The sequence below is a fragment of the Populus alba genome, chromosome 8 (genome assembly GCF_005239225.2).
Source record: "Populus alba chromosome 8, ASM523922v2, whole genome shotgun sequence".
Lineage (NCBI taxonomy): Eukaryota > Viridiplantae > Streptophyta > Magnoliopsida > Malpighiales > Salicaceae > Populus > Populus alba.
Window position 1 is genome coordinate 2,238,791 of NC_133291.1, and position 24,761 is coordinate 2,263,551.

General features: G+C 35.0%; 2 protein-coding genes across 3 annotated transcripts; both read left to right on the forward strand.

Moving 5' to 3' along the window:
* The first annotated feature begins 1,185 nt into the window (after positions 1–1,185).
* LOC118052469 (protein ENHANCED DISEASE RESISTANCE 2) lies at positions 1,186–7,858 on the forward strand. 2 transcript variants are annotated; one of them, XM_035063462.2, is made up of 21 exons: positions 1,186–1,669; positions 2,832–2,906; positions 3,024–3,077; positions 3,159–3,224; positions 3,306–3,367; positions 3,699–3,823; positions 3,895–3,941; positions 4,024–4,124; positions 4,480–4,575; positions 4,648–4,712; positions 4,827–4,898; positions 5,265–5,411; positions 5,519–5,838; positions 6,047–6,110; positions 6,236–6,411; positions 6,499–6,600; positions 6,712–6,762; positions 6,843–6,986; positions 7,075–7,170; positions 7,256–7,357; positions 7,564–7,858. In XM_035063462.2, exons 1-21 carry the CDS (start codon positions 1,517–1,519, stop codon positions 7,648–7,650), a joined length of 2,205 nt encoding a protein of 734 aa, XP_034919353.1. In that variant the 5' UTR covers positions 1,186–1,516; the 3' UTR covers positions 7,651–7,858. The 2 variants fall into 2 exon arrangements, with proteins under 2 accessions (XP_034919353.1, XP_034919354.1); XM_035063463.2 differs by having other exon boundaries at positions 5,519–5,814.
* Positions 7,859–19,429: 11,571 nt separating this feature from the next.
* On the forward strand, positions 19,430–23,078 carry LOC118052468 (GATA transcription factor 8). Its single transcript, XM_035063461.2, has 4 exons — positions 19,430–19,639; positions 20,392–20,467; positions 20,857–21,149; positions 21,860–23,078. The coding sequence occupies exons 3-4, from the start codon at positions 20,895–20,897 to the stop codon at positions 22,667–22,669; spliced, it is 1,065 nt and encodes a 354-aa protein (XP_034919352.1). The 5' UTR covers positions 19,430–19,639; positions 20,392–20,467; positions 20,857–20,894; the 3' UTR covers positions 22,670–23,078.
* The last annotated feature ends 1,683 nt before the right edge of the window (positions 23,079–24,761 follow it).

Consider the following 24,761-nt stretch of genomic DNA (forward strand, 5'->3'; position numbering starts at 1 on the left):
AGTATTCGCAGGTGGTTTGACTCCATGGTTCAGTTGGCATAATTCACGGTAATTATGGTCAAAATGTATGCTGAGAATCGCCACTGCGATGATGAACTTCCTTTTGTCTTTAGGTGACGGGGGAGAGATGGTATTTTGTCTGACATTGTATAAGTTGAGAGAGAAAAGACAGAGAGGCAGTACATTGATTGTGGTAATCTTTGGAAGGACAGAAGGAATCAAAAGAATGGTCACCATCCACTTGGATGATTCTACAGTCTAAACATCTTATTTTAAGGTAAAAAAAACAGTATATATTTTGTTTATGCTTTTTCCTCGCCAATAAATCTAATTTCTTTCCCAGAAAAAACAAAATAAAACTACAAATAATCATGATCAGTTGCAAAAACAATAGGTGATTGGTAATTAGTTACAGCTCATTTCTGCATTCATGTGTGTCTTCAAAGGGTGTCCGCCTCGCCTACATCTGCAATTTGAACTTCGAAGTAAAAATGAAGCATCATGCATATTTGATTTTACCATACTGCCCCTTTCTCAGGGCACTATATATATTATATATATATATATATGAACGAGAAAAGAAACAATTAAAATCATGATTGTAACGAGAAATTCACAAGGCACTGACTGTACTGTGCAATTGGCAGGCTAAAAGTCCAGAAATCATTCCAAGAAGACACGCCGTGTCTTTAAAACCTTAAACACCATGATACCATAGTCAACAAAGCCACATCACAGATGCAACTGAAACGTGATTTAGCAAATATTATTTTCGTAATATTCAATTTAATAACTTTTTATAATACGAATAACTTGATTGTTTAGTGTACTATTTAAAATATTTTATACTTAAAAATATATCAACATAATATTATTATTTTTTTAAATTTTTAAATTTATTTGTTATATTAATATATCAAAATGATTTTAAAAAATTAAAAAAAAAATTAATTAACACTTTTCATCCGGAAAAAAAAGGTGTTTATGTAAAATCCACTAGTTATGTCCATATCCCATCAATAAATGGTATTATTTGAAAATAAAAGGTGATTATAAGAACCAAAGTTTCACGGTTTTCTTTTATAAATGAAAAAATGGTTAAGGGGCAATATAGTAATTTCAGCATGACAATTACTCGGTCGAAGAAACTATTCAATTGCTCTGTCAACCCCCATAATAGTTAATTTGGAAATAGGAAAATGGAAAAACTTGGAAGGGGACCGGAAAAGAATCAAAAGGGAAGAATTCTCTGAAAGATTTGTAAGAGACTGACAATTTGATTCTCTGATTCCCTAAGGTGGGATCAGAGGATCAGCATCATATACATGCTTATAAATTTTTTATTTATATATATATAAATTTCTGCACGTAAAAAGAGTTGCGTGTTATCCTTGTACAAGATTTTTACATAGCCATTTCAGCTATATAGCACAAAAACTAGAAGAAAAGGTAGTATGAAACATTGTTGAGGAGGTTTTCGAACGGTGGGTTAACTTTTTTTGTGTGGTTTGCTGAAATGGGTGTGCCTCCAAATGATGGCAAAATGGAAGGGTGGTTGTTTATCATCAGGTCCCATAGGTTTGGTTTACAGTTTTCACGCAGAAGGTACTTCATTCTCCAAGAAAACTACCTCAGATGCTATAAGACAATGCCCATTTCACAGGAAGAGGTAACTTCTTGTTTCGTTTTGTTTCTGTTGTGTTTCTTCATTTGAAATTCTGATCAACTCACAAAGTAAAAGGATGCAGGCAGATAGATGTTTATTTGGTATAGATTTCTTTTTATTTTCCAGTTCTTGTCTTTTTCATTGGTATAAATGGGAATTGGATAGGGTTGAGAAAAGGTTTGAATGTGCCCTTGATTTTCTAAAGCAGAATCTGTTTTTGTGTTTTGAAGGGGTGTGTGTGCGCGGGGGTGGGGGGGAGTTTTCTATGTAGATGTTTGTTTGATCATGATATTGATTTGTACACCTGTATGATTTTTGGACTTTTATAATCTAAATGGTAACTGAAAATGGATTCTTCCTTATCTGAAATTTTTATCTACTGATGTGGATTCATGATTTTGCTTTCGGTATCAAATATTTCAGAATCTATCCACTTTTCTATTGATTCCTGGATATGATTTTATCTTTCCTAGAAAAACAAAAGGTGAGGAAGTGAAAGTTTTTCAAGTGGTTTATAATATTAATTCAATGGTGGGGTGAAAATCCTATCTTTCTGAAAATGCTATGCCTTGCTGGGAATGGAAGAAGGGCACCTTTTTTATATTTGATCTCTCGCATTAAATATCAGCACTATTAACGAGTTAGAGGGTGACATCATGCCAAATATGAAGGGTGTTGAGTTGAATTGTAACTTATTTGTTGACTTCAATTTAAATCAGGATAAGATAGGTTCAAAGTTTTGATCGGTAGAATCGTCTGTCAAACCATAGCTTCAGCTTTGATTAATGATAGGAGAAGTTTTTAATAGAACATTCCTTATGGTGAAGCCACATCACAAGAATGGAAAACCTGGAAAGATGAAGGGGCTAGAAGTCGTTCAAATCTAGGAATCTGAGATGATTATGATCTGATGAAAACCTTTTAAAGATGTGTTTCTGTAGATGCAGTTATGTTGGAGCAGTAATTCTCTGTTCGAAAATAATCCTCCATGCTGAAGAACTGTTTTGAAAGGAAAACAAAATAAATGACATGATATGCTTCCATTTCAACATCTTTTATCAGCTTCATCTATAGGATGCTGTTAATTCCTTTTGCAATTTCAATCAGATGATTCGATTATCTCTGATAGTAACGCAAAAGGCCTAATTGAAAATTTATATTTCAGGAGCCACTTAGAAGTGCAAAAATAGACTCCTACATTCGCATTACAGATAACGGAAGAGAAAGCATCAATCGGAAAGTATGCCCTTTGTTTTCATAGTTTCTGTTTTTCTATTCCATGATGGACGAAATTCTTCATGGCCCTGCAAGGGACGGGTTTTTTTTCCAAGCACAAGTAATTGTTTGCAACTTGCAGGTCTTCTTCATTTTCACGCTTTACAATATTTTAAACGAAAATGATCATCTTAAGGTGCAGTAAATTCCAAGCGATTTCGTTCTATTTGATTTATAAATTTGTGTTACGCAAGCTCTAACAAACACTTATCTATAGTTGGGAGCAAGTGGTTCAGAAGATGCAGGAAGATGGATTCGTTCCTTGCAGAATGCTGTCTTGAAGGTTTTTCACTGTTAATTTGAAATAAACCATTTCAATGGTTTATCTGGTGATGAAAACCTAACGTTTGATTATGTTTTCCAGGAGTGCCCAAATCCAGAAAAGGAGTTCATGTCTTTTTCTAAGAAGAACTGGCTTCCTTCAAGGTATTTCAGGCTCTGCCAGGACAAGTTCATGAAACTGAACCTTTTCATTTGATTTTGTTATGTTCTTAATTTTTATTTTCCAATTCTGCATCTTATTTCTTCCCGACATCAATAAACACTAGACATATGTGCAATTTCAAGCTATAGGCTTGTGCTAGCGCTTTTGACTCAATCTCCATTACTGTGGAGCGTTGAGGTGTACATGCAACTATACATTGCTGCTTGTAGAGAGCCTGCATTTGTTATCAGATTCTATTCTTCAATGCTTACTGATCATCTAAGAGAAGAGACTCGTAATACTTTCATGATTTGATTCTTGAAATGTAATCAGATTTGGCAGTGCAAAGAGGGCTCACCACCAAAGATCCATAGATTATTACTCCTTCTTGCATAATGAGGCTGTGACATCTGATGTAATTGCGCCGTCACCATGGAAAATCTTTGGTTGTCAGAATGGTAAGACTTGAATTTTTAATCTAGTATTCATGGGATGATGCTTATTTGCTTAAAACTTGTTGCAAATTCAGGATTGCGTCTCTTCAAAGAAGCAAAAGATTGGGATTCTCGTGGGAGGGTAAGTTGAAGCACTCTTTCATTGCCTGGTGATTATGGATAGCTGCACTTCACTTCTTCAGCTAAAGTTTTTTTTTTCTCAGCATTGGGATGACCACCCAGCTATAATGGCAGTTGGTGTGCTTAATGGGACTCCAGAAGCCATTTTCCATACTCTTATGTCTCTTGGTGCCTCGAGATCAGAGTAAGATTGCTGGAATGTTTCCTCTTATCTTCTTAAAAGTGGAATTGGAAGCATGCTTTATTACAATTTCATCCTGAATGTCTAAGATATATATATATATTGTGACTTCCTATTATAACTCATATGAGAATATCTATCACGTCTGGTTTTATATGAGCTTAGAGACAAGATTATAGTCTTCAAAGTTCTGGGGTTTCTGAGGAAAGCAACGCGGGGAACTTAGTTATGATTCTTATACTACATGTACCACTTCCTTTGTTCAAACCTTGTCTGCTGTTTTTGGTTTTAGATCGGATGAGCATTTAAATTAATTTTTCGTAACATTCCAGTGGCTGAATTGTCATCTGTCTTGCAGGTGGGACTTCTGTTTTTACCGAGGCAGTGTGGTTGAGCACCTTGATGGTCACACGGATATTCTTCACGCGAAGTTATACAGCAATTGGTTACCCTGGTTAGATAAAGACCTTTGAAAAGTTTACTTACTTCTATTATATGCTCTCATTGACTCGTAACTTCTTTGCAGGGGGATGATGCGAAGAGATTTTTTGTTGCGAAGATATTGGAGAAGAGAGGAAGATGGAACATATGGTAATATTTCATAATTTTTTTCAGAAAATCTATACAATATCAAGAAGGCGTATGATGTCAACAAGCTGCAGCCTTTGTTATTTGGCCCTAACATTTTATCTGGTTTTTTCACAGTAATTCTATACCATTCTGTGATTCACAAGAAGTGTCCTCCACAAAATGGATATGTTCGAGCTTGCCTTAAAAGTAATGTATGCTTTGCTTCTGGAAATTTAAAGTGTTAATTTACTTATTAATGCTGCCAATTGACCCCGCCATGAACGGGAAAGACAAGAATTTCAATCAGGAGTGTTAATTTGCATCTCTCACTATTCTTTTCCGGTTCTTCCAGCAATTATATAAAGTAAAGGTTAATTTTGAGGATATTTCAGCTTAGATGACGTATGGCTTTTGATGTGAGGCTTTTTGTTCATGGTGACTTTTGCTTATTTGCTACTATCTCCATTTCACTGTATATATATTTTTTTATGTTTTCCCAGTTGGTTGTGTTGACTTGGTATCCTTCATGCCATACCTTTCCTAAATGTGTATTAATTTCTGACAAACCTGCAGGTGGAGGGTACGTAATAACTCCTGTGAATAAAGGAAGGGAATCACTTGTAAAACACATGCTTGCAGTTAATTGGAAGTTTTGGAAAGTATATTTGCGTCAACCATCTGGAAGATCTTTAACCATCCGCATGCTTGAAAGACTTGCGGGTACCTTCTATTCTACTGATTAGGGAACTTCACCTGCGGTGCATTTTAGCTTTATGAACTGAAAGTTTACTTTATTAAAACACCATCTCTGTTGTTGCATTTTGCAGCACTGAGGGAGATGTTCCAAGCCAAAGCCGGCAATTATCCATCTGATTTCTCTTCTGCAGACACGGGAGTAAAAATAATGTTGCCCCAGGATGAAATGGAGGTTATTAAATCGGAAGATAAAAGCCAACAGAAGTTCGAACTGAATGCTGATTTAGAGGAAGACGAGGCAGAGAAAACAACTTCAGGGCGCAGAAGTTTAATGAGCCTGAATGATGCCTCTGATGAATTCTTTGATGTTCCTGATTCTGGTGAAATGATGGCTTTTGACCATTTGGAGAATGGCTGGTTTCCTGAAGTGAGTCAAGAATGGCCTGCTTCGGTATTTACTAACCTCCATGATTGAGTCTATGCTTGCCAAAATGTAGTTTAACCAGAGTTAAAAGACTTCTGTTTTGCGTTTCGTATCACGAACTTCAGAAGTTGATGAAGTTGATACTTGCTTGGGTTTTTCTTCTCTGTAAGAGATAAATTATGATAAAGAGCTGCAACTTTTTGTTCTCTGACTTTTTGGGCATCCAATTGTGCAGAACATGTCCCAGCCCAGATTATCATCTGCTGCTGTCTTTGTGAAGAAATTACATGACCTTGCAGGTTAGTCCAGTCGTGGTAGCCAAAGTTATCAATTTTAAGTTGACTGTTGAATGGAGGATGGTATGAATCACTGATTTATTGTGTTCTGGTAAAAAAAAAAATCCCTCAAAACCTGTCTGCTGCAGTTCAGAAGAAGGGTTACATGGACTTTCAAGAGTTGGCTAAAGAAGAAAACGTAGTGACATCCTTTGGAAATACTCTTCAAAAGGACTCAGCCTGTTCTTTACCATGCAGTTGGGCTACTGCTGATCCTACTACCTTTCTGATTCGTGGAGAAAATTATTTCAAAGACAATCAGAAGGTGCCTTAAATTCTAGCTAATTCGGTTATTTAGAACCTCCACCTTTTTTTTTCTAAATTTCATGTTTAAGCATTTTATTTTCTCCAGATCAAGGCAAAAGGCACATTAATGCAAATGGTTGGGGCCGACTGGCTAAGATCCGACCGCCGAGAAGATGATCTTGGAAGCCGCGCTGAGAGTATTGTTCAGGTTTGATATCTACCATCTCTATGAACTCTCTGTATATATCCTCCTATAAGAACTAAAAACAAAAAAAAAAAAGGATGACCTATTGTTGGAAATGCAAATTTCTTCATGCAGAAGTTTGCAGCACAAGGTCGACCAGAATTCTTCTTCATTGTCAATATACAGGTTAATTTAATTTAATGTAAATGCTGATGATGAATCTCATAATCAAGAGACAGGTTATATGATATTTGATCACGAATCAGGTTCCCGGTGTAACCCAGCATACCCTTGCACTGTACTATATGTTAAAAACTCCTCTGGAAGAAACTCCCTTGCTCCACAGTTTTGTCAATGGTGATGATGCCTTTAGGAATTCAAGATTTAAGCTCATACCTTATATTTCCAAGGTAAGTAACACAGCTTGAGTTAGTTGTATTCATAGAATATCACACAGATCATGCCGCTTAAATTCTTGCATTGTTTGTGATTTCGCAGGGATCATGGATAGTGAAGCAGAGTGTTGGCAAGAAAGCTTGCTTAGTGGGTCAAGCACTTGAAATGAATTACTTTCGAGGGAAGAACTACTTGGAGGTAGATTTCAAATAAAGTTTTCTGCATCCATAGTTTTCAGGTTGAGTTTCGTGTTGTGATGCCTGTAAACATGTCCGAATTTCAGCTCGACATTGATGTCGGATCTTCCACTGTAGCCAGAGGGGTGGTCAGCCTTGTTCTTGGATACCTGAACCATCTGGTCATAGAAATGGCATTTGTGATTCAGGTGAAACATATTAATCTCTCTATATCTTTATCCAGCTTCCTAAATCCTCATGCTCTGAGCTAAGTAATTAACTGCATGTGCGTGATGAGACTGAAGAAAAGTTTTCGAAATCTTCAAGTGATTTCAAAAACTGTGCTGATGTGAAGATTAAAACCATAGCATCAGGAACAGAAGCATTAATACTTCCTGTCTGAAAAATCTTGTAGGGTAACACCGAGGAGGAGCTCCCGGAAGTCCTGCTCGGAACCTGTCGACTCAATAATCTGGATGCATCCAAATCAGTCCTTGTATAGCCATATGATTTTGACCAACAATTTTTATCCCTTATAAGCACCCTTTTTTGTTTCGCTCATTGATTTAAAACTCGAGTGATGACAGTTTACTAATTTCGTCACTGGTTCTTTGGTAGGGCAAATTATTGTGTAAAGTTTTTTTTTTTTTTTTTTTCATATAGAGATACATGACCAGAGTACATTATTTATTCTGTATTTTTTAATTTAATCTGCTAATTGAACCGATATTTTATAAAAATATATATAGATATTGTGAGGTAATTTATTTTTGGTATAATATTTTTGGATCATTAAAATGTGGATAAAAGCTAATGTTATGCATTTGAATTTTCTGTCCAGTGATCAAGTTGGATGATTGTGAGTAATTCTCCAGCCTATCTCACAGGTAGGGTTTATTTGGGTTTAAAAAAGATGGATTGGTGTCATCAAGCTTAATAATTGCTTCTGTTCTCCAGGTGTATGGTTTCAATTGGTATGTACGGCACGCTTTTTTTTTTTTTTTTTTTTTTTTTAAAGATGTGTGATCATTTTTTGAACGGAATTGTTTTCTTTTATTTTATTTTTGTATCGGTGAAAAGAGATTTATTTAGCAAGGCCGCTTGGGCTTCTTTAAGCCCATTCACATAATGTTGGCATTAAATCCATAAAGATTGGAAATTGAAGTTCAGAAACCCAAACTGCATTTGCCATTATTATGCCAAGTAAGAGTCTGTGTTTTTTAAAAAAATATATTTTTTTTAAATTAAATTTTTATATTTTTATATACTAATATAAAAAATATATTTAAAAAATAAAAAATATATTTTAATATATTTCTAAATATAAAAATATTTTAAAAATAATCGCTATAAAAATTCCTAATATAATGTAAATAAATATACTTTTGTGTTTTTGTATTTTCAAGTTTGGTTATTGTACTGATGGATGAACCCTTGTATCGTTTTGGATTCAAATGAGGAGATCATACGTATAAATGACGTGTATAAAATCTTAATTGTCACCCGATTTAGGTACTAATCTAAAAATTACCCATGTTATTAGACTATCGAATCAACCCCGTATATAGCTAAAAAATCATTACTAATAAATTATTTTTATTTAAACTCCAACATCTTTTTCTTATCTTACAAGTTCCGATTTTTCTTTTCTTGCAAGTTCCGATTAATTAACCGTGTTATTATAAATTTAACCAGATTAAATGAATTTGATCAGATTAATATTTATCTAATTTAACTACAAGTTAAGGGTGGAAAATTTCTATAATCAACCTATCAAGTTGAACCAGAATTTAATAACTATATATAAAACCAATTAACAGGGGAAACAAATTTACTCTTCATGTATGAAAGCTTGGGTAGAGAAAACATGTGCATAGAAACCGAAATGGATGCTGTATTTTCCTTGGAGTAACCTAGGGCAATGTTCCGTCTTACAAATTAGGATAGTTTGGCATATATATTATATACTGGTGCATTTCCTTGTATTTATTTTTATTTTTTTATTATTTTGATATTAAAAATAATATTTGAAAAAAAATGATATATTTTTAAAATAAAAATACTTTACAAAATAACTTACACTACTGTAGCAAACACCTAGCGCCATCTAGCCATTCAACAATCGTTGGAGCCTGTTGCTACCAGAATAATTCAAGCAGGCGAGGGCAGTGTTGTTGTTTTCCATATGAATGAACTTCCACCAAAGTATAAAGAACACACATCACAATTCATTGGCCACGAAATTAAAAATGACAATAATTTCATATTGGCTTTTTGTGTTTTATAAATATGCTCCCAAAATAGACCAAATTAATAAATTATCAAAAAAGAAAAAAGAAATACGGAAGAGAATGTCATTTCTGGCTAATCGGATTGAGAAAAAAAATCCGAATAAATTAATCTTTAAGTTTAAAAATATCATATTAAAAGAGAATTAATGCCATGATAAACATTCATTTTCATAGTAATAATCCACTCAGTTCATGTGATAAAAGATTAAAAAACTTTTAGCTTGTTTATATTGTTATATTCTGTATTAAATTCTAATAAAATTAAATAGTTTCGAATTGTAATCCATCATTTTATCCTTCAATGCACTGAAGAACTGCCTTAGTTGTGAGGGTATAATTGTATTTTTCAAGGGATCAAAATGTTATTTGCTAATTAATCGTGATAATTTAATAAATTTATGTTTTTTTATATATGCATTAAGATTACTTCATCACCTTTGAAAGCTAAGAAAATAGGCCTTTTTGTAGGGAGTTTTTGTGTATTTTTCAACTTTGCATAGTTAAAGGATAATGATGCCTCTAAAGGCTTTTTTTTTTTTAAGTGTTACATGGAGTTTTTTTCAAGCTTGTTCAATTTAGTTTTTTAATAAAGATTTTTTATTTTTAAAATAAATATAAGCACCCAATGTTTTTCATGTTTTGTTCCAAATATTACTTTTGAGACCCAAGCCAGTATAAGCCCTGAGTCCCTTGATTAACAAATTAAAGTTAAAAATTTAAATTTTTTATTTGTTCATTGATTTTTTGTTCTTATTTTATCTTTTATCGTTTGGATTCCTATGAATTGGTTATTGGTATTTTTTAAGCTTCATAAAAAAAAAAAAAATATATATATATATATATATATATATACACACAACTGTTAATCATTTATTTTTTACACTTCAAAAAAATAGGACAGTGATGGAAGCTATCCAGTATAGTGTCAAATAAAAATGGTATTAAACACTTGTACTTTTGCATAACAATGTCACATGCTTTTATTGCATGGGATAAGGTACATTGCTTCCCCGATTTAATTCGTCTCCCACAGGTTTTAAAGAGGTGTGGGATGCCACTCTCTCAACTTGGCTCTTGGAATGGATCAGTGCCTTTGATTGAAACCCCGACCCATTTCCTCACTTGCCCTAAATACCCTCACAAAACTTACTAAAATCACTTCACATTACGGGCAACTTTGCCATCTCACCACCACCCTCCAAAATCTAGTTCTCTAACACTGTCCCCACGTAGTCCCATTAGATTTGATGCACTCACATGGCACGTGATCACGTTCAAATATGTTTTATAGTTTTTTTTTAACTGTTTTTTTTTTTTTTGTGTGTTAATATTTTATAATAGATGTTATCATTGCATGCGACGTTAGGTTAGGAAAATCCTAAAATACTACAATATCATCACAGGATCTATATTAAGTATACACCCAACACCCAGGGCTTGAATCGTGGATTAAGTCTATGAGATTATATATCAACAAGTTAATCAAAATTATAATTAAAAAAAATTCAAAACAACTCGTATTAATAATAATAAAATATTAATAATTTAAAGTAGTATTATTACTTACATGAATCCGTATCCTATTAGTATGTCCATTTTTGTCCAATAACTTAGCTTTCTTTTTAATTTTTTTTAAGGTATTTAAAAAACAATTTTCACATATTCTAAATGAATATGAATATGGAATATGAACGAATAATGAATTTTCAAGAAACACATTTTCCTAATTTCATTAAATTCGAGCCCTTGCAGTTTTTATACAATTAATTATCAAGCCTAAATCGTGTTTTTTTATAGTATTTCTTTTTATTGTATAAAAAATATCACACATTATCATCACATTCAATAAATTGTCCCTGTTCCCGGCGCCTGTAACGGGTGATGACCCAAAATATAGAACCATTATTTTCTACATCACCATCACGATATCATTTTTCATGATTATGATAAACATGCAACCACGTGGCACCATCACATGCTGCCTTCTACGTCTTCCCTGCAATCCACCAGCACAATGGTTACATGACAGCATGTCGTCTGATCTATAACTTATTGCACGTTATGCTAGTATTAATTTTCGATAGAATTCCCTGCTGTGTGTGTGTGTGTGTGTGTGTGTGTGTGTGTCTCTCTCTCTCTCTCTCTCTCTCTCTCTCTCTCTATATATATATATATATATATATATATATATATATATATAACACGACAATTTTGCCTGATGATGCCTATGCAAGATGTACAAAAATCCATGGCTAGAGCCTCTGTCTTTAAGGCTTAATTTGAATGTTCAAATTTGAAGATTTCTTGGACAACAGTCGTTGAGTGTTGCTGTCATGTGATGGGAGCTTCGCTAACAAATTGAATTTTGAGCACAAGGGCGTCTTGTTTTCTGGCATGTTTCACTGAGTCTATTGCTGGCGACTTTGCACGAACAACGCAACTTGGACTTTGGCTGCAATGGTGCGCTTGAACACCACTACATGCTTCTATCAAACACTGGCTAATAAACACTGGGCTCCAAAAAACCTAATTCAAAACGGCAAGCAGTCTACGAGGTCATTTGGTAATGCAGCTGCCGTTTTTTACCACGAGGTCGTAAAAATGAGTAATAATATGTCATTATTGAAATGTTTTTATGTCGAATTAATTTTGAAGGTTTTTTTTTTTAAGAAAAAAACTTCATCTTGTAGCATTTTACATCTGGTTTTCAAATTATTTTTTTAAAAAAATAAAATTCGATCTGAATATCTTATGCTTTGGCGTTTTGGAAAACGAAGGTCTCAAAAGCTTGAAAAATTTATAAAAATCACTTCCATGATTTAAAAAAAATTATAAGAAATAACCATAGCAATCAATTAATATAAAACTCACTCCATGATTAAAAGCAGATGAACAAATTTAAATGTCAAACGGTCGAAAATCAGGGAAGCGAGGGAAAACCGTTAAAGGCTCTGTACAGACTCACAGGGGTCAAAACTCAACGCCACCGACGCGTTAAATGGCATCATGTATTTTGTCTGCTTCATTGGCAACCCTTCTTAGCCGGTAAGCACTTCCCATGTCAAGACTTTATGCCCTGTCGCACCCGGTAATTCTGTCGGTGCCACTGAGTGTCGGCACCGACACGCCAGATTTATTACCGGAAGACTGCCTTTTGTTCGTTTGCAGATTTATTATTACACATGAAATCTGTGGTTGTAGTTTTTAACCGCGGTTATGGTTTTTAAAGAATTATAAATTATAACTTCTTGAAAAATATTATTAATCATTTAAAAGCCACATATTCCAGTTGGGGGCACTGGATGATTTTGATTGGTGATCGTGGGACCAGGTACTGCTTTCGTTTCCGTAGGTGAGAGGTACTCGATCCCCAAGTACACTGTCTGGTTTAAAACCGGTGAAAGAGGCAGTACCAGGGAGGGAGCAACTACGCCCTAGCCCATGTTAAGTCCCTGCACCAGCATTTATTTTAAGGATTTGAGAGAATATTTGTGATGGAGAAAAGTTGCTTGAATCTCCAGAAATGCTTGAATCTCCCATATTATTTAATTGAAATATTTATAAACGTAGCTACACATCAAATATACATGTAAGTCTAGTTATACTTTGCCATCCCATTGAATATCGAGGATCTTTCATGCTGGCTCGATTGCGATTTTAATGTACATGAACAGACCAAATACTTCTTGCATGCTGGCTCGATTGCGATTTTGGTCCCTCGACCTGTTTATCCCAACACGAGACCATTTGCTAGCAGAAGCTTAAGCATTGCTCACAATTTACAAAACATATAGCTATAGGATTGCATTATCAAACTAGGTTACTTCAAGTTCTATGATGTAGATTGGGTGAAAAAAAATTGATATATAAAAAAAAAACTTGAAAGCTCCTAACTCGATTCTTTGTTAATTTAAATTTTAAATTAAATCATGTGAAACATAACTTTATCAATTTGATAGATTTAATAAGAGAAAAAGAATCAATGTTAGCCTGAGTTAGCATGTTAAGTTTATGATATAGATTATGGACTCCATCAAGTTTATTTTTTATTTTTTTATAAATAAAAAATATTTAAAAGTAGTTAAAAAAAAAATTGAATTAAAAAGTATAAACCTAGCTTCATCTTTTTTTTCAAGAGATGTTTAGAGAAAAAATTATAATTTTCAAGTTTATTTTATTAAATAAAACTTGATATAAAAAATGATGAGTTTAATTATCAAAAAACTGACTCCATAATAATTTTTTCTTTCATTGCTAATGTTGTTCTTGGATGAATTTCTTTTTTTTCTCTCACAAAGTAATGAATTGAAAAATAAATAAAAAATAAATTTTTGAAATAAAATGAAAGTTGTCAATAATTTGACATTAGACTTCTTTTTCCTCTCGCTTATATTTTTGTCCTCTCTTTTAATTTGATATTTTCTTCATAATATTAAGTTTAACTAGACCCTAGAAAAATTCTCCGTGGGTCTTGCCCTTCCTTTTTCTATTTTTCTCGTTTGCTCTTTTCTGGAACTTACTATCTTTCAAAGAAAACACAGGCTTCGATCAAACTTTGGCTGCAATTCTCCCCCGGTGGATTGCTTACTGGTTTCTGGACTGTACTCCATGATCACCATCTGTACGGCTGTGCGTTTGGAGGCCCCACATAACAACTCTGGTCATGATCAACAAAACCTTCAAAATCCTTGATCACACGACCCAGAAAGGTAATAAAAACAATTCCCTCAGGACACTTTCGTCCCACAAAAGTCAGCCCAAAACGTGGCAACCAATAATCACCCCAACCTGGAACAAACAATTTACGCACAAATCCCCACACAAAGTCACGTGACTCCCAGCATCCAGGTTACAGCAATCCAGTTCCGTTACACTCCGCACTACCCAGCTGGCACTGAGCAGGTTTCGATTCGCTGTGTGGATCCCACGGCACACGGTAATCTGATTCCCCGTGCCACGTCTGCTCAGCGCGTGGACTTATATTCGTCCTCCTGCTTTGAACGTCCTAGCTAAGATGGGTCCCACGAAGAACATGGCCTCTTACTTTCACGCACGCACGATGCATGTGCCACCGCGCCCCGCTTATCTCGCCGGGTACAGCCACGTCACCAGCCATCCCAACGAGCTGTCAATTGACCATAATAGCCACATACAAGGGTAGTATAGTCATATGACAATTAGGAAGGTTACAACGTCACTTCACGCATCCAACCCCCATGTGTATGTGACAACCAACATGTTAACACCGGAGGGATTAATTTTTAATGACAGAGAATGACCAACTATATAACCATATATTATAGAGGACACGAGACTTTGAATCACACGGATTTTAAACAAAATCAAGTGACCGATCAAGCCTAAATCCACTTGAATTTATGAATTATTGGATTATAATATTTAATTTCTCACAAATGATCAGAGCTAACCACACGAGCTAATTTTCCAGATCAATCGAACCATTCACTGGCACATGCCGAGTAGTCAAACATTCCGATCCCATGTCCAGAAGGAATTTGCCGTTAATCAGCTCAGCAATGACTCCGATATGTTATGTGTAATTAACCAGCAGTCTGACCCACGAGCACATTTCGATGGATCATTGTTGAATTTTCAATTGAATGCATGCTTGTTCAGTTAGGGCACAAAAGCATGTGCTATTTCTGCATGCGATGCGAGGCTATTTTGTACATTGTCAATCTTCCTTTCCTTGCCGACACATGGATGGATGCTCGATTATTGGGGAGGGGAGGGGAGGGGTTATTTTTTATTGTTTGCATTTATGAATCATTTTTATTTTTTTATTTTGTGACATGGACAATACGATTGTGAAATTGGATCGAAGCATAGAGGGTAGAGTCTTTGTTTTTGTATTTTTTTTTAAATAATTTTATTTTATGTTTTTTACTAATACTAAAATTAATTTTTAAAAATAATTACCCCACAACATCTGACATCTCAAAGACGTTGCTGTTAGGTGATTAAGATGTACGAATTGTTTGGGAAGACTTTTTAAAAGTTCCGGTGAAATGCAAAACAGACAAATCGAGTGATGAAAATAATATATTTGGACGTAATGGATTGTTTGTATTTCGTCGGTGCCATTTAAAAGTTATTTATTAGCTGTACTTACGATCCAAAGCGACATATAAAAAGACGTTGATATTTACATTTTGCAAACATTATTATATAAATCACCTCCAATATTAACTAACCAGGGCCAGATGTAAACACTATCCGAGCAGTGTATTGATTTCCATTTAATTCATTTTTTCCAGGATATTTTACATACACGTGTCATTAATGTCCGGTAAGAAGAAGGAAAAACAGAAACCACGTTCTGGCCTCTTTAATTTCCCATTGTTTTCAGAAACACTCCTCGTTTCATTAATTATGAGAGCAGCTCCATAAAATCTCGTTCAAATGGAAGGATTTAATTGGTTTTTTAATATTTTTGCTAATTAATTACCGGTGGCTGCCTTGAAATATAAAAGGGTTGTACCAAATTAACTTATTTTCAAAGATAGACAAGTCCTTCGGAAGGAAGTCGGTTCAAAGAGTGGAATCCAAGTTAGTTAGAAATTTAGAATAGAAAGGGAAGCAAAAGGGAGGTGCTGCAGCACGAGAACAGGACCCTTCCATATTTGATATTGAATTCTTTTGAGGGATGGGCGTACGTGGAGTGTCCTGGAAGGCATCGATGCAAAGGGTAAACCTCAAGTTAGCTAGACGACGTCGTGTGCGTGAGCGAGCCCCCTTCGTTTTGTATTGATTAATAGGCCCAGAACACAACATGTTTCTGTTGTGCTGTCACTTTTAGTAACCCTTCTCCACCTCCATTAAAACCAGCCCTCCGGTAATTATTAAATCCTGGATTTAGTACCTTTAATTGCTTGCAAAGCCTTTCCCGTTTTCAGGACACTTGTGCTTCCCTACCTAGCTAGAGCTGGTGTCGATCAACCACCCACGCAGAACGCTGTAAAAGCCAGAAAGAAAACTTAGCCCACTGCTGCGAAGCATGATTATGAGTTAGTTTACTTTGTTGAAGACTTGGGTTATAATTTAAACAAAAAAATGTTATTAATTTCGATAATTTACTCAAATAAAACTAACCTAGCTCATGTCATATTAATTCTATATATATATATCAAGGGGTCACCTCGAAGCAAGAGTGTTGCTTTCATGAGTTGTTTGGATATTAAAATCATGCTTTAAAATAGTACTAGCATATGTTAAACATGGTTAAGAGTATAAAACGGATCGGTACAATGTTGTTGAGTGTTGTGCTGCAACATTGTAATGAATGAGTCAAGGAGCCTTTAACTCGTCTTGCCTGTTCTTGTTTCAAGATGCCTTGCGCTCTGCACGTTGCACGAATATACAGTTCTAAAGGCCTGTCTCGATATTAAGTGGTGTAGTTGAAATTATATTTTATTTTATTTTAGTTGTAATTTTAAAAATATTTTATTAATCAAGATATATCACGGTACGGTTTTGTAAGCGTTATATTGAAAATTATGTTGCGAAACTGTGTTAAAAAAAAACTATAATTCATAGCTTTTCTTAAATTATCAATGTGTTTGAAACCGTGACTACAAGAATTAAAGCAACGCCAAGAATTAAGGCAAATCAACTTCTTGAATATATCATCAGCGAAAAGGTATAGCTATAAAGATATATAAGAAATCGATGGTTTGAATAATTAGAACTGTACATTTGAGAAGAAATAATTGAACAACTTGGCTGATTCTGTCGAGACCAAACTGGGAAAGAAGCTTCTGTTTGTGTAAGCTTTTGGTCTGTTTATGAATTGTTTTTTTTAAATATATTTTACTTGAAAATTTATTAAAATAATGTATATATTTTTTAAAATTTATTTTTTATACTAGTATATCAATATTAAAACGATATAAAAATATAAATAAAAAATATATATATATATATATAAAAAAACACGATTAAGCAGCATCACTTCATATTTTAAACAAAGAATCCAAAATTACCAGAACCACGTGAAAACAGATTGACCTTTTTTCCTTAATATTTAAACTTAAACACTAGCAGTTATAAAGGTACCAGCCCCATGTGAAATCGGATTTGACTTCCTTAAAAAGCACACCACAACACGGTCCTACATAAATGACCACCGCGGTACCTTTTTTTTTTTTTTTTAATTCTAAAATTAGATAACTACAAATCAGTCGCCATGGTTGTAGTAACTATCGAATGAGTACCCAATATTGCACATTTTGCCAAGCTTTTTTTTTGTTTAACATATTCGTCCCTTTCCCGTTTCAATTTATCACAGCGACGTGAAAATTGGCTTCCAACCCTGAATAGATCTGCAAGTATCACTTTTATAAACAATGATATAATTTTATACTTCATGCATCCAAAAATAATAATAAAAAAAAGAAACTAAAATCAAGAGAAGCAAAGTAGATGTTATCTATTTATTTGCTGTATGAAAAAATAAGGTTTTCTATATAAACATTTTTCTAAGTGATTTGGTCATGAAAACTGTGTATAGTTAATTTAGTTTACAGTAAGAAAACTGGTGGGGGGTGAGTTAGGAAGACCAAATCAATTATAGGGAAAAATCAGAAATATTTTAAACGATAGGGACTGACTCGTAGTTATTCCTGTAAAAAAATGGAGGAACCGAAAGCCCGACTTGTACAGTCCTTGTCGATATGGGAGTTCCAATCGAAAAAATCCAATCCAAGAAGAATGTACACAGCAGTAAAAAAAGCTGACACAATCACAGACAGGGCTCTCTCTCTATGTGCGAGTCCAATAATTGATTGTCATAATTTTATTTTTTTAAAAAAATAATATTAAATTATTTTTTTATAATTTTAATTGGTTGATATTAAATTTTTTTTATACATAACTTTGTGTGTTGATATCAAAATTAATTTTAAAAAATAAATAATATTATTTTAATTTATTTTTAAATAAAAAATATTTTAAAAATTAATTACTATTAAATTTCTAAATATTCCCGAAACCCAAGAAAAACCAGACTGGTCATCATCATAGCAAAGTAAGCAATAAAGAAAAAGTAACAGTACGCCGAGACGACAAAACAAAACAAGAGAAAAGCCCATTTGTTTCCAAAATCCAATAGCGGAATTTTCTTTTTCAACATAATGCAGCATACCGATTCACCACTGAATATTTCTATTAAAAAATGTTATTTTAGTTTAATTTAATTGAAACTGATCGGTCCAAATATATCATGAAATGTTTTTCTATGTGAATCGCTTCTTACTTTGATTAATATCTTATTTAATTTAAATTAAAAAATCAATTCAAATCACTTAACACTAAAGTTAATAATAATGCATTGCGGGTTTTGATTTTATCATTGAATTGTTTTTTTTGTAGGCAGCCTAATTTTTTTTCATTCATTTCAATATCACGATATTAGATGAAATGTCACTATAGATGCTCATAATTCTACTTAATTTTAACGTGGAATTGTTCAGATTTACCCTTATAATAAAATAACTGTCCCATTCTTTAGGATGTAAGAAAATAAAATAAAAATCGATATATTTCTAAGTAATTTATTAAAATTAGCATGGGTACTGAAAATCATATCAACAGTTTTAATTTAATACTATCGTCTGACCACAGCATCCTAGCACTTGGATCCTGAAAAACACAGTCAAATAGTCAATGGACTTATGAGTGCGATAATAACAGCTTTAATTTCTTCGTGATTTCAACCCAATAATCACCTTTGTGCAAATTAGCTATATATCCATCAACGCCAGCAATAAAATCTTTTGTGGTTTAAATATTTAAAAACATAATAGAAAAAGAGGGAGTTTTTTTAAAAAAGAGGTGCGGTGCGAGGTGGGACCCGTGTGGGTAATCAGGAGAGAGAGGAGGTAGGGAAGACTTCAACATCAAGACAGAGTGAAGACGGAGGGGGGGATAGCAGTAAAAAAATACAGCTAGCATGAAGGTGGAGGCTCACCTAACGTAGCCCTTTACTTCTTCCTCTCCATCCCTCTCCTTCAATCACTACTCAGCTACTACCTCTATTAGTAGTGCCCACTCTCCTCCTCTTTTCCTTTCTTTTTTAGCTTCAATCTCTCTCCCTCTTCTTCATTCCCTCTCTCCGTTTTAAAACTCAAACACATATCCCACGTTCCTCGTCGCTCCCACTGTCCTCTCTCTTTCTCTAAGGTAATGTGGTATTCATTTTGGGTTGTTTACTTCTGCTTTGTCTGAGATAATTTGAGCGATTCTTTTGGGTTTTAAGTTGAGGTTTCGCTTTCCCTAACAATGGCTTAGAGCTTAACTGGGTTGTTTAAACTGTTTTTGAAATTGATTTTCAACCGTCCGCAGGATTACATTTTCTGGGCTGCGTGTTTTTTCCTTTCTTAAACAGAAATTCAGCATTGTTCTGGGTTTTGGGAGGGAATTAATTGATTAGTGGTTCTGGTTTGACTCTGCATTTTCAGTGGTTTTAAGCTCAATTACTTGTTCTTTTTTCTCAAATCGAGTTTGAAATTGTTTTCGAAACGATAATTTTTTCAAGTTTCGCATTGTTTATGTGACTAAAATTGGTAGAGGTTTAATTTGGGTGAATGACAACCTTGTCTGGGGTTGCTGAGAACTGGAGCAAAGCAAACTAGCAAAGAAAGGGAAAGGAAAATTCCTGAATTCGTGAAAGTTCATCGCATTCTCCCCTCTAAAGCCCAATCTCAGAGCCAAATTCCGTTTCCTGTTTTACTTTCCCCGTTTCGTTAACAAGCAAATTAGCATTAAATGAATATTATAGCAATAATTCCTTGAACAAATTCCCCAAATTCGAGAAAGGTTCATTCCACTAATTGCTTCTACAACTTGACGACATTTTTTTTTAAATGCATTTCATGAACAATAATTAAGCACTCGGAATTGCATTAATTAATTTTTTTTTTGTTCTTCTGCAGGTGCTTAAAATTACAAACTCCCAAAAACCCCAACAAGAAATTCGAATTACCAAGAATTCCCTTCCCTTCCGTCAAGGTAATTATAATTTTCCTTTCCCAAATTAGATTCCAAATTTTACACTTGCTAAAATTCCAAATAAGAAAAGTAAAGCAGGAATATTAGCTGTCTCTTTTTGACCTAAACGTATAGCATTTTTGCTAAATTACGCAACACGAATTATACGCTGTTGCTGGGTATAGAAATCCATAATTGATTGACAGTGAGACAGAGACAAAATTTTAAAACAATATTTTTATTATATTTTCTGATAAACTTTTCAAAGACCACAGAAAAAACGCCACAAACCACTCCTAATTATTACGTTACTTCTATACATATACAAATCACTACTTATAATTAGTATCGCGTTTTGCCCATTACTATTCTCCTTCTCTTTTTCTCACACCCCTGAAATATTTTCTCAGGAAAGAATAAAAAGTTCAAGAAGCGAAGAGAAGAGAAAATGATTGGACAGACAAATACTACTAGTAATTTCATGGACGAGATAGATTGTGGAAGCTTTTTCGAGCACATCGACGACCTCCTCGAATTCCCTTCTGATGATGTCGACGCTACTTTACCTGACTGCACCACCACAAACAACCATACCAGTTGTTTCATGAACAACGATGATAACTCGTTTCCTGATATTTGGTCGACTCAGTCCAACTCGCTCCCGGGTTCTGCCTCTGACCTATCTGCCGAGTTGTCCGTTCCTGTGAGTGCATTTAATTGTATTTACACGCGGCAGTTTTGTATGATTTAGTGTTTTTTTTTTTTTTTTTCATTTGCTCAATGTTACCCGTCGTATTTTCTCGATGTTGATGTCATCGATTGCCAGCCTGTCAGTTTGTGTTAGAATTTTAAAATATTGTGGTTTTTAGGGGTGTTTTTTGTCATTTAGTGGGTTTGTCGGCGACAAGCTGGACTTTTTTCTTTTAAAAAAATGGTTCAGTTATGGATCACGTGGGCTGTCATGTGATTTACTCAAAGTGAATTATGATCCATGTGCAAGTTGTTATAGCCTTATAGGCCCACCAAAAAAGCAGAAAGTGTTTGATCTTCTTTTTTTTATATATATATATATATATATATATATATATATATATATATATATATATATATATATTAATTGTGTGTTAAGCAAGTGAAAGATTCAGGTTATAATCACTAGTAGTTGAATAATTAATTATGTTTAATGAAAAGATTCAGGTTGTCAAACATTTCTTAGTTGTCACTGACTAGGATAATAGTGTTAAATAGGTGTGTATTAATTTAGGATTTTTAGGCTTTAATTGGAAGCGATGTTTTCTGACTTAAAAATGGATGATTTTGAATTGGAAAACTCCACATGGAATAGTTTAATTATGGTATAAAATTTAGAATTTTTAATTTTGAAATCTAAAAATGTGAAATTTTGTGTTGCAGTATGAAGATATTGTTCAGCTGGAATGGCTATCAAACTTCGTGGAGGATTCCTTCTCTGGAGGAAGCCTGACGATGAAGAAAGAGGAGTCCACAATCGTCAACAACAAGGACTCGCCGCCACATCACCAGTACCAGTTCCAGACTTCCAGCCCAGTTTCTGTCCTTGAGAGCAGTAGCTCCTGCTCAGGAGAGAAAACTGCACCGCGTAGCCCTGAAGTTGGTGCTTCAGGCAAACGCGGGCGTGCTCGTAGCAAGCGTCCTCGCCCTGCTACATTCACTCCTCGTCCAGCAATGCAACTCATTTCGCCCACTTCGTCAATCACTGAGGTTCCCCAGTCATTCGTTCCTGCTAAGATCGCTTTGGACTCTGAGAACTTTGCTGAGTCCAGACTTGTGATCAAGATACCGAACCATGTTGACCCAGAACACAAGAAGAAGAAGAAAATTAAGTTCACTGTTCCGTTAGGTCCCGTGGAGATGAACCAAAACCCGTCACCACAGCAAGCAGTAAGAAAATGCATGCATTGTGAGATAACCAAGACACCACAATGGAGAGCAGGGCCAATGGGACCAAAAACCCTTTGCAATGCTTGTGGTGTTCGCTACAAGTCAGGCCGGCTTTTCCCCGAGTACCGGCCCGCGGCTAGTCCAACCTTCGTCCCTTCCCTGCATTCCAATTCCCATAAGAAAGTTGTTGAGATGAGAGCAAAGGTTGGGGAGAAAATTACTGTCAGCAGACCTGCTGCAATGGTGGCCAACTCGCCGGAGTTGATTCCTAATAAGAGCAACCCTGCAATGGATTACATATAAGGGATGGTGTGGAGAACAGTGTTCCAATTTGATCATTTCAAATTGATGGCTGCGTATTTTCTGTTGGTTTACTGTTATTTTATTTCTTTCTTCATTGGATTTTTGTACAGGGATGGAACGGTGAATAGAAGCACTAGATGACCACAATTTTAGCCAGTAGAGAAGCATTGTAAGACAGAACTCAGAAAATGGTTAGTGCGTAATGGAAGCTTAAGGGATAGTAGAGTTTTAGGTTTAGTCAAGGGTAGGTCCTTAATTAAAGTAAGGAGGTCTTGGGAGTCTGTTTGTTTCTTCCTTGCATTCTTTTTTATTTTTCCTTTGCCATGGGTATTCTTTTTGCAGTTCAATGTGTTAGTAAAAAAATCTGAGACGAGTAATGGATTTTTAGCACTTTGTAATGCTTCATCAATCGTCGACTTGTTCTCCTGTGCACAAAGCTGTTCAATTGTCTTTTGTCCCCCATTTCAGCCATGTGGGTTGCGAGGCTTGGGTTTTTTAAAATATATTGTTAATCCCTTAATGACCTCAGTTTTCTAGATTAGAGAATCACATCAAAAAATGCAGGGGATTCAATGCTCCATGGCCATGGAGCTCCTTGTACAAATCCATGGATCAAGATACAATTTAGTGCTTGTTGCTCCATGAATTGAAAGCAGCATTACTGTGGAGAATTTGGAAGATTGGGTAATTCTGTCAGACCACTTTGAAGCCTGCACGAATCATCGGGTTGGACCCTCAAACTAGGGAATTGAACAAATGATGGATGTGTTCTCCAGTGATCCGGCGGGTTGAAAATCTGATCAAAATCTTTAGTGAATTACCTTATAATCATGAAAAGGAAATTAAACTTTGTGCTGTTGATTTCATCGGATGTCATAATGATTTAGGTGGTAGAAGGAAAAAAGGTTCTGACGACACCATTGAAGATAAGAACTGCCCATCCTTGATACAGTCATCAGCATCCGTGAGGGGACGTCGACGAACCAACCCATTAGAGCCACGTTCTAACTTGATATGAAACAATGGCCTCAACTGAGAACATGAGATCGTGGAACAAGGTGATGCAGATTCATCTTGTCGTGCCTGAACAAGGGAAAGCTAGCGAGGTGGCAACAGAACGCTCACATGAAATTATACCTTGCTTCTGTTCGCCGATGTGGCCATCCAACCAACACAGCATAATTCGAGTAGAAACCAATTCCAAGACAAATTGGAGCTCATGCTCATGAGTGGTATTATTAAAGAAACCAAGCTCCAGACCTGCTACGAGGTAGGTGGTGACGATATGGGAAAGACAGGTAGCTTGGGCAAGAAATAATTTAGCACAAGACCTGGTTTGCTTAAACTTTAGCTGTGTAATCATGGTCCTCCATTAGGTTGTTAACAGGGCATTTGGCGACACGTCTTAATCTGACCCAACACTGCCACAGAAAGTCATCATTAAGAATAATTACTAATGCAAGAAATACAACAAATTGATTAAATCAATCATTCCAGTTTTGCTTTCACAAGTTTAAAGTTGGATTCAACATTTTAATCATAAGGTATGGCATTCTTTCATCCATAGACATGCTTTATGTTCATGCTTTGATAATAAAAACAGCTGGATGGTGCCATTCACAAGAAAGACAACACACCACGAGCAAGAACTTTGTCTATTTTATCACCAGATTGAAAAGCCTTGGCAACCTAATTTGGGGCCAGTCCCATGGTTTCATGGACATGTATGCAAGGAAAAGAGTTTTTATAAGCAAGTTTATTTGGAAAACTCGTATCTCAAAACCCAACTCAAACCAGGTTCTGCGAATCAACTCATTAAATCAACCAGGTTTAACCAGAATTTATATCATTCTCTCTGAAATGAAGGGGAGAAACCTGTGATCCTAACAAGATAATACTAATCAAGAAAAAAAAAGACCTGTAACCTTAACAAAATAGAACTAGTTGAAATACTTTTACAGGGTGCTTGGACTTCGGACACCTCGATGGCTTTACAGATAAGATGAGGGCTGCTTTTGGGAGGGGACCGAGGGAATGGATAATGCAGTTGGACCTCAACAATGAAACACGAAATATTGAATTAAGGTTAAGC

What these genes read in the sequence shown, in the direction of transcription:
- LOC118052468 (XM_035063461.2), top strand. Translation starts at nt 20,895, where the DNA reads ATGATTGGACAGACAAATACTACTAGTAATTTCATGGACGAGATAGAT. An exon ending in CTGCCGAGTTGTCCGTTCCT is followed by an intron (nt 21,150 to 21,859) that starts GTGAGTGCATTT and finishes TTTGTGTTGCAG; the next exon opens with TATGAAGATATTGTTCAGCT.
- LOC118052469 (XM_035063462.2), top strand. Translation starts at nt 1,517, where the DNA reads ATGGGTGTGCCTCCAAATGATGGCAAAATGGAAGGGTGGTTGTTTATC. An exon ending in GAGAAAGCATCAATCGGAAA is followed by an intron (nt 2,907 to 3,023) that starts GTATGCCCTTTG and finishes TGCAACTTGCAG; the next exon opens with GTCTTCTTCATTTTCACGCT. An exon ending in GAAATTACATGACCTTGCAG is followed by an intron (nt 6,111 to 6,235) that starts GTTAGTCCAGTC and finishes TGTCTGCTGCAG; the next exon opens with TTCAGAAGAAGGGTTACATG.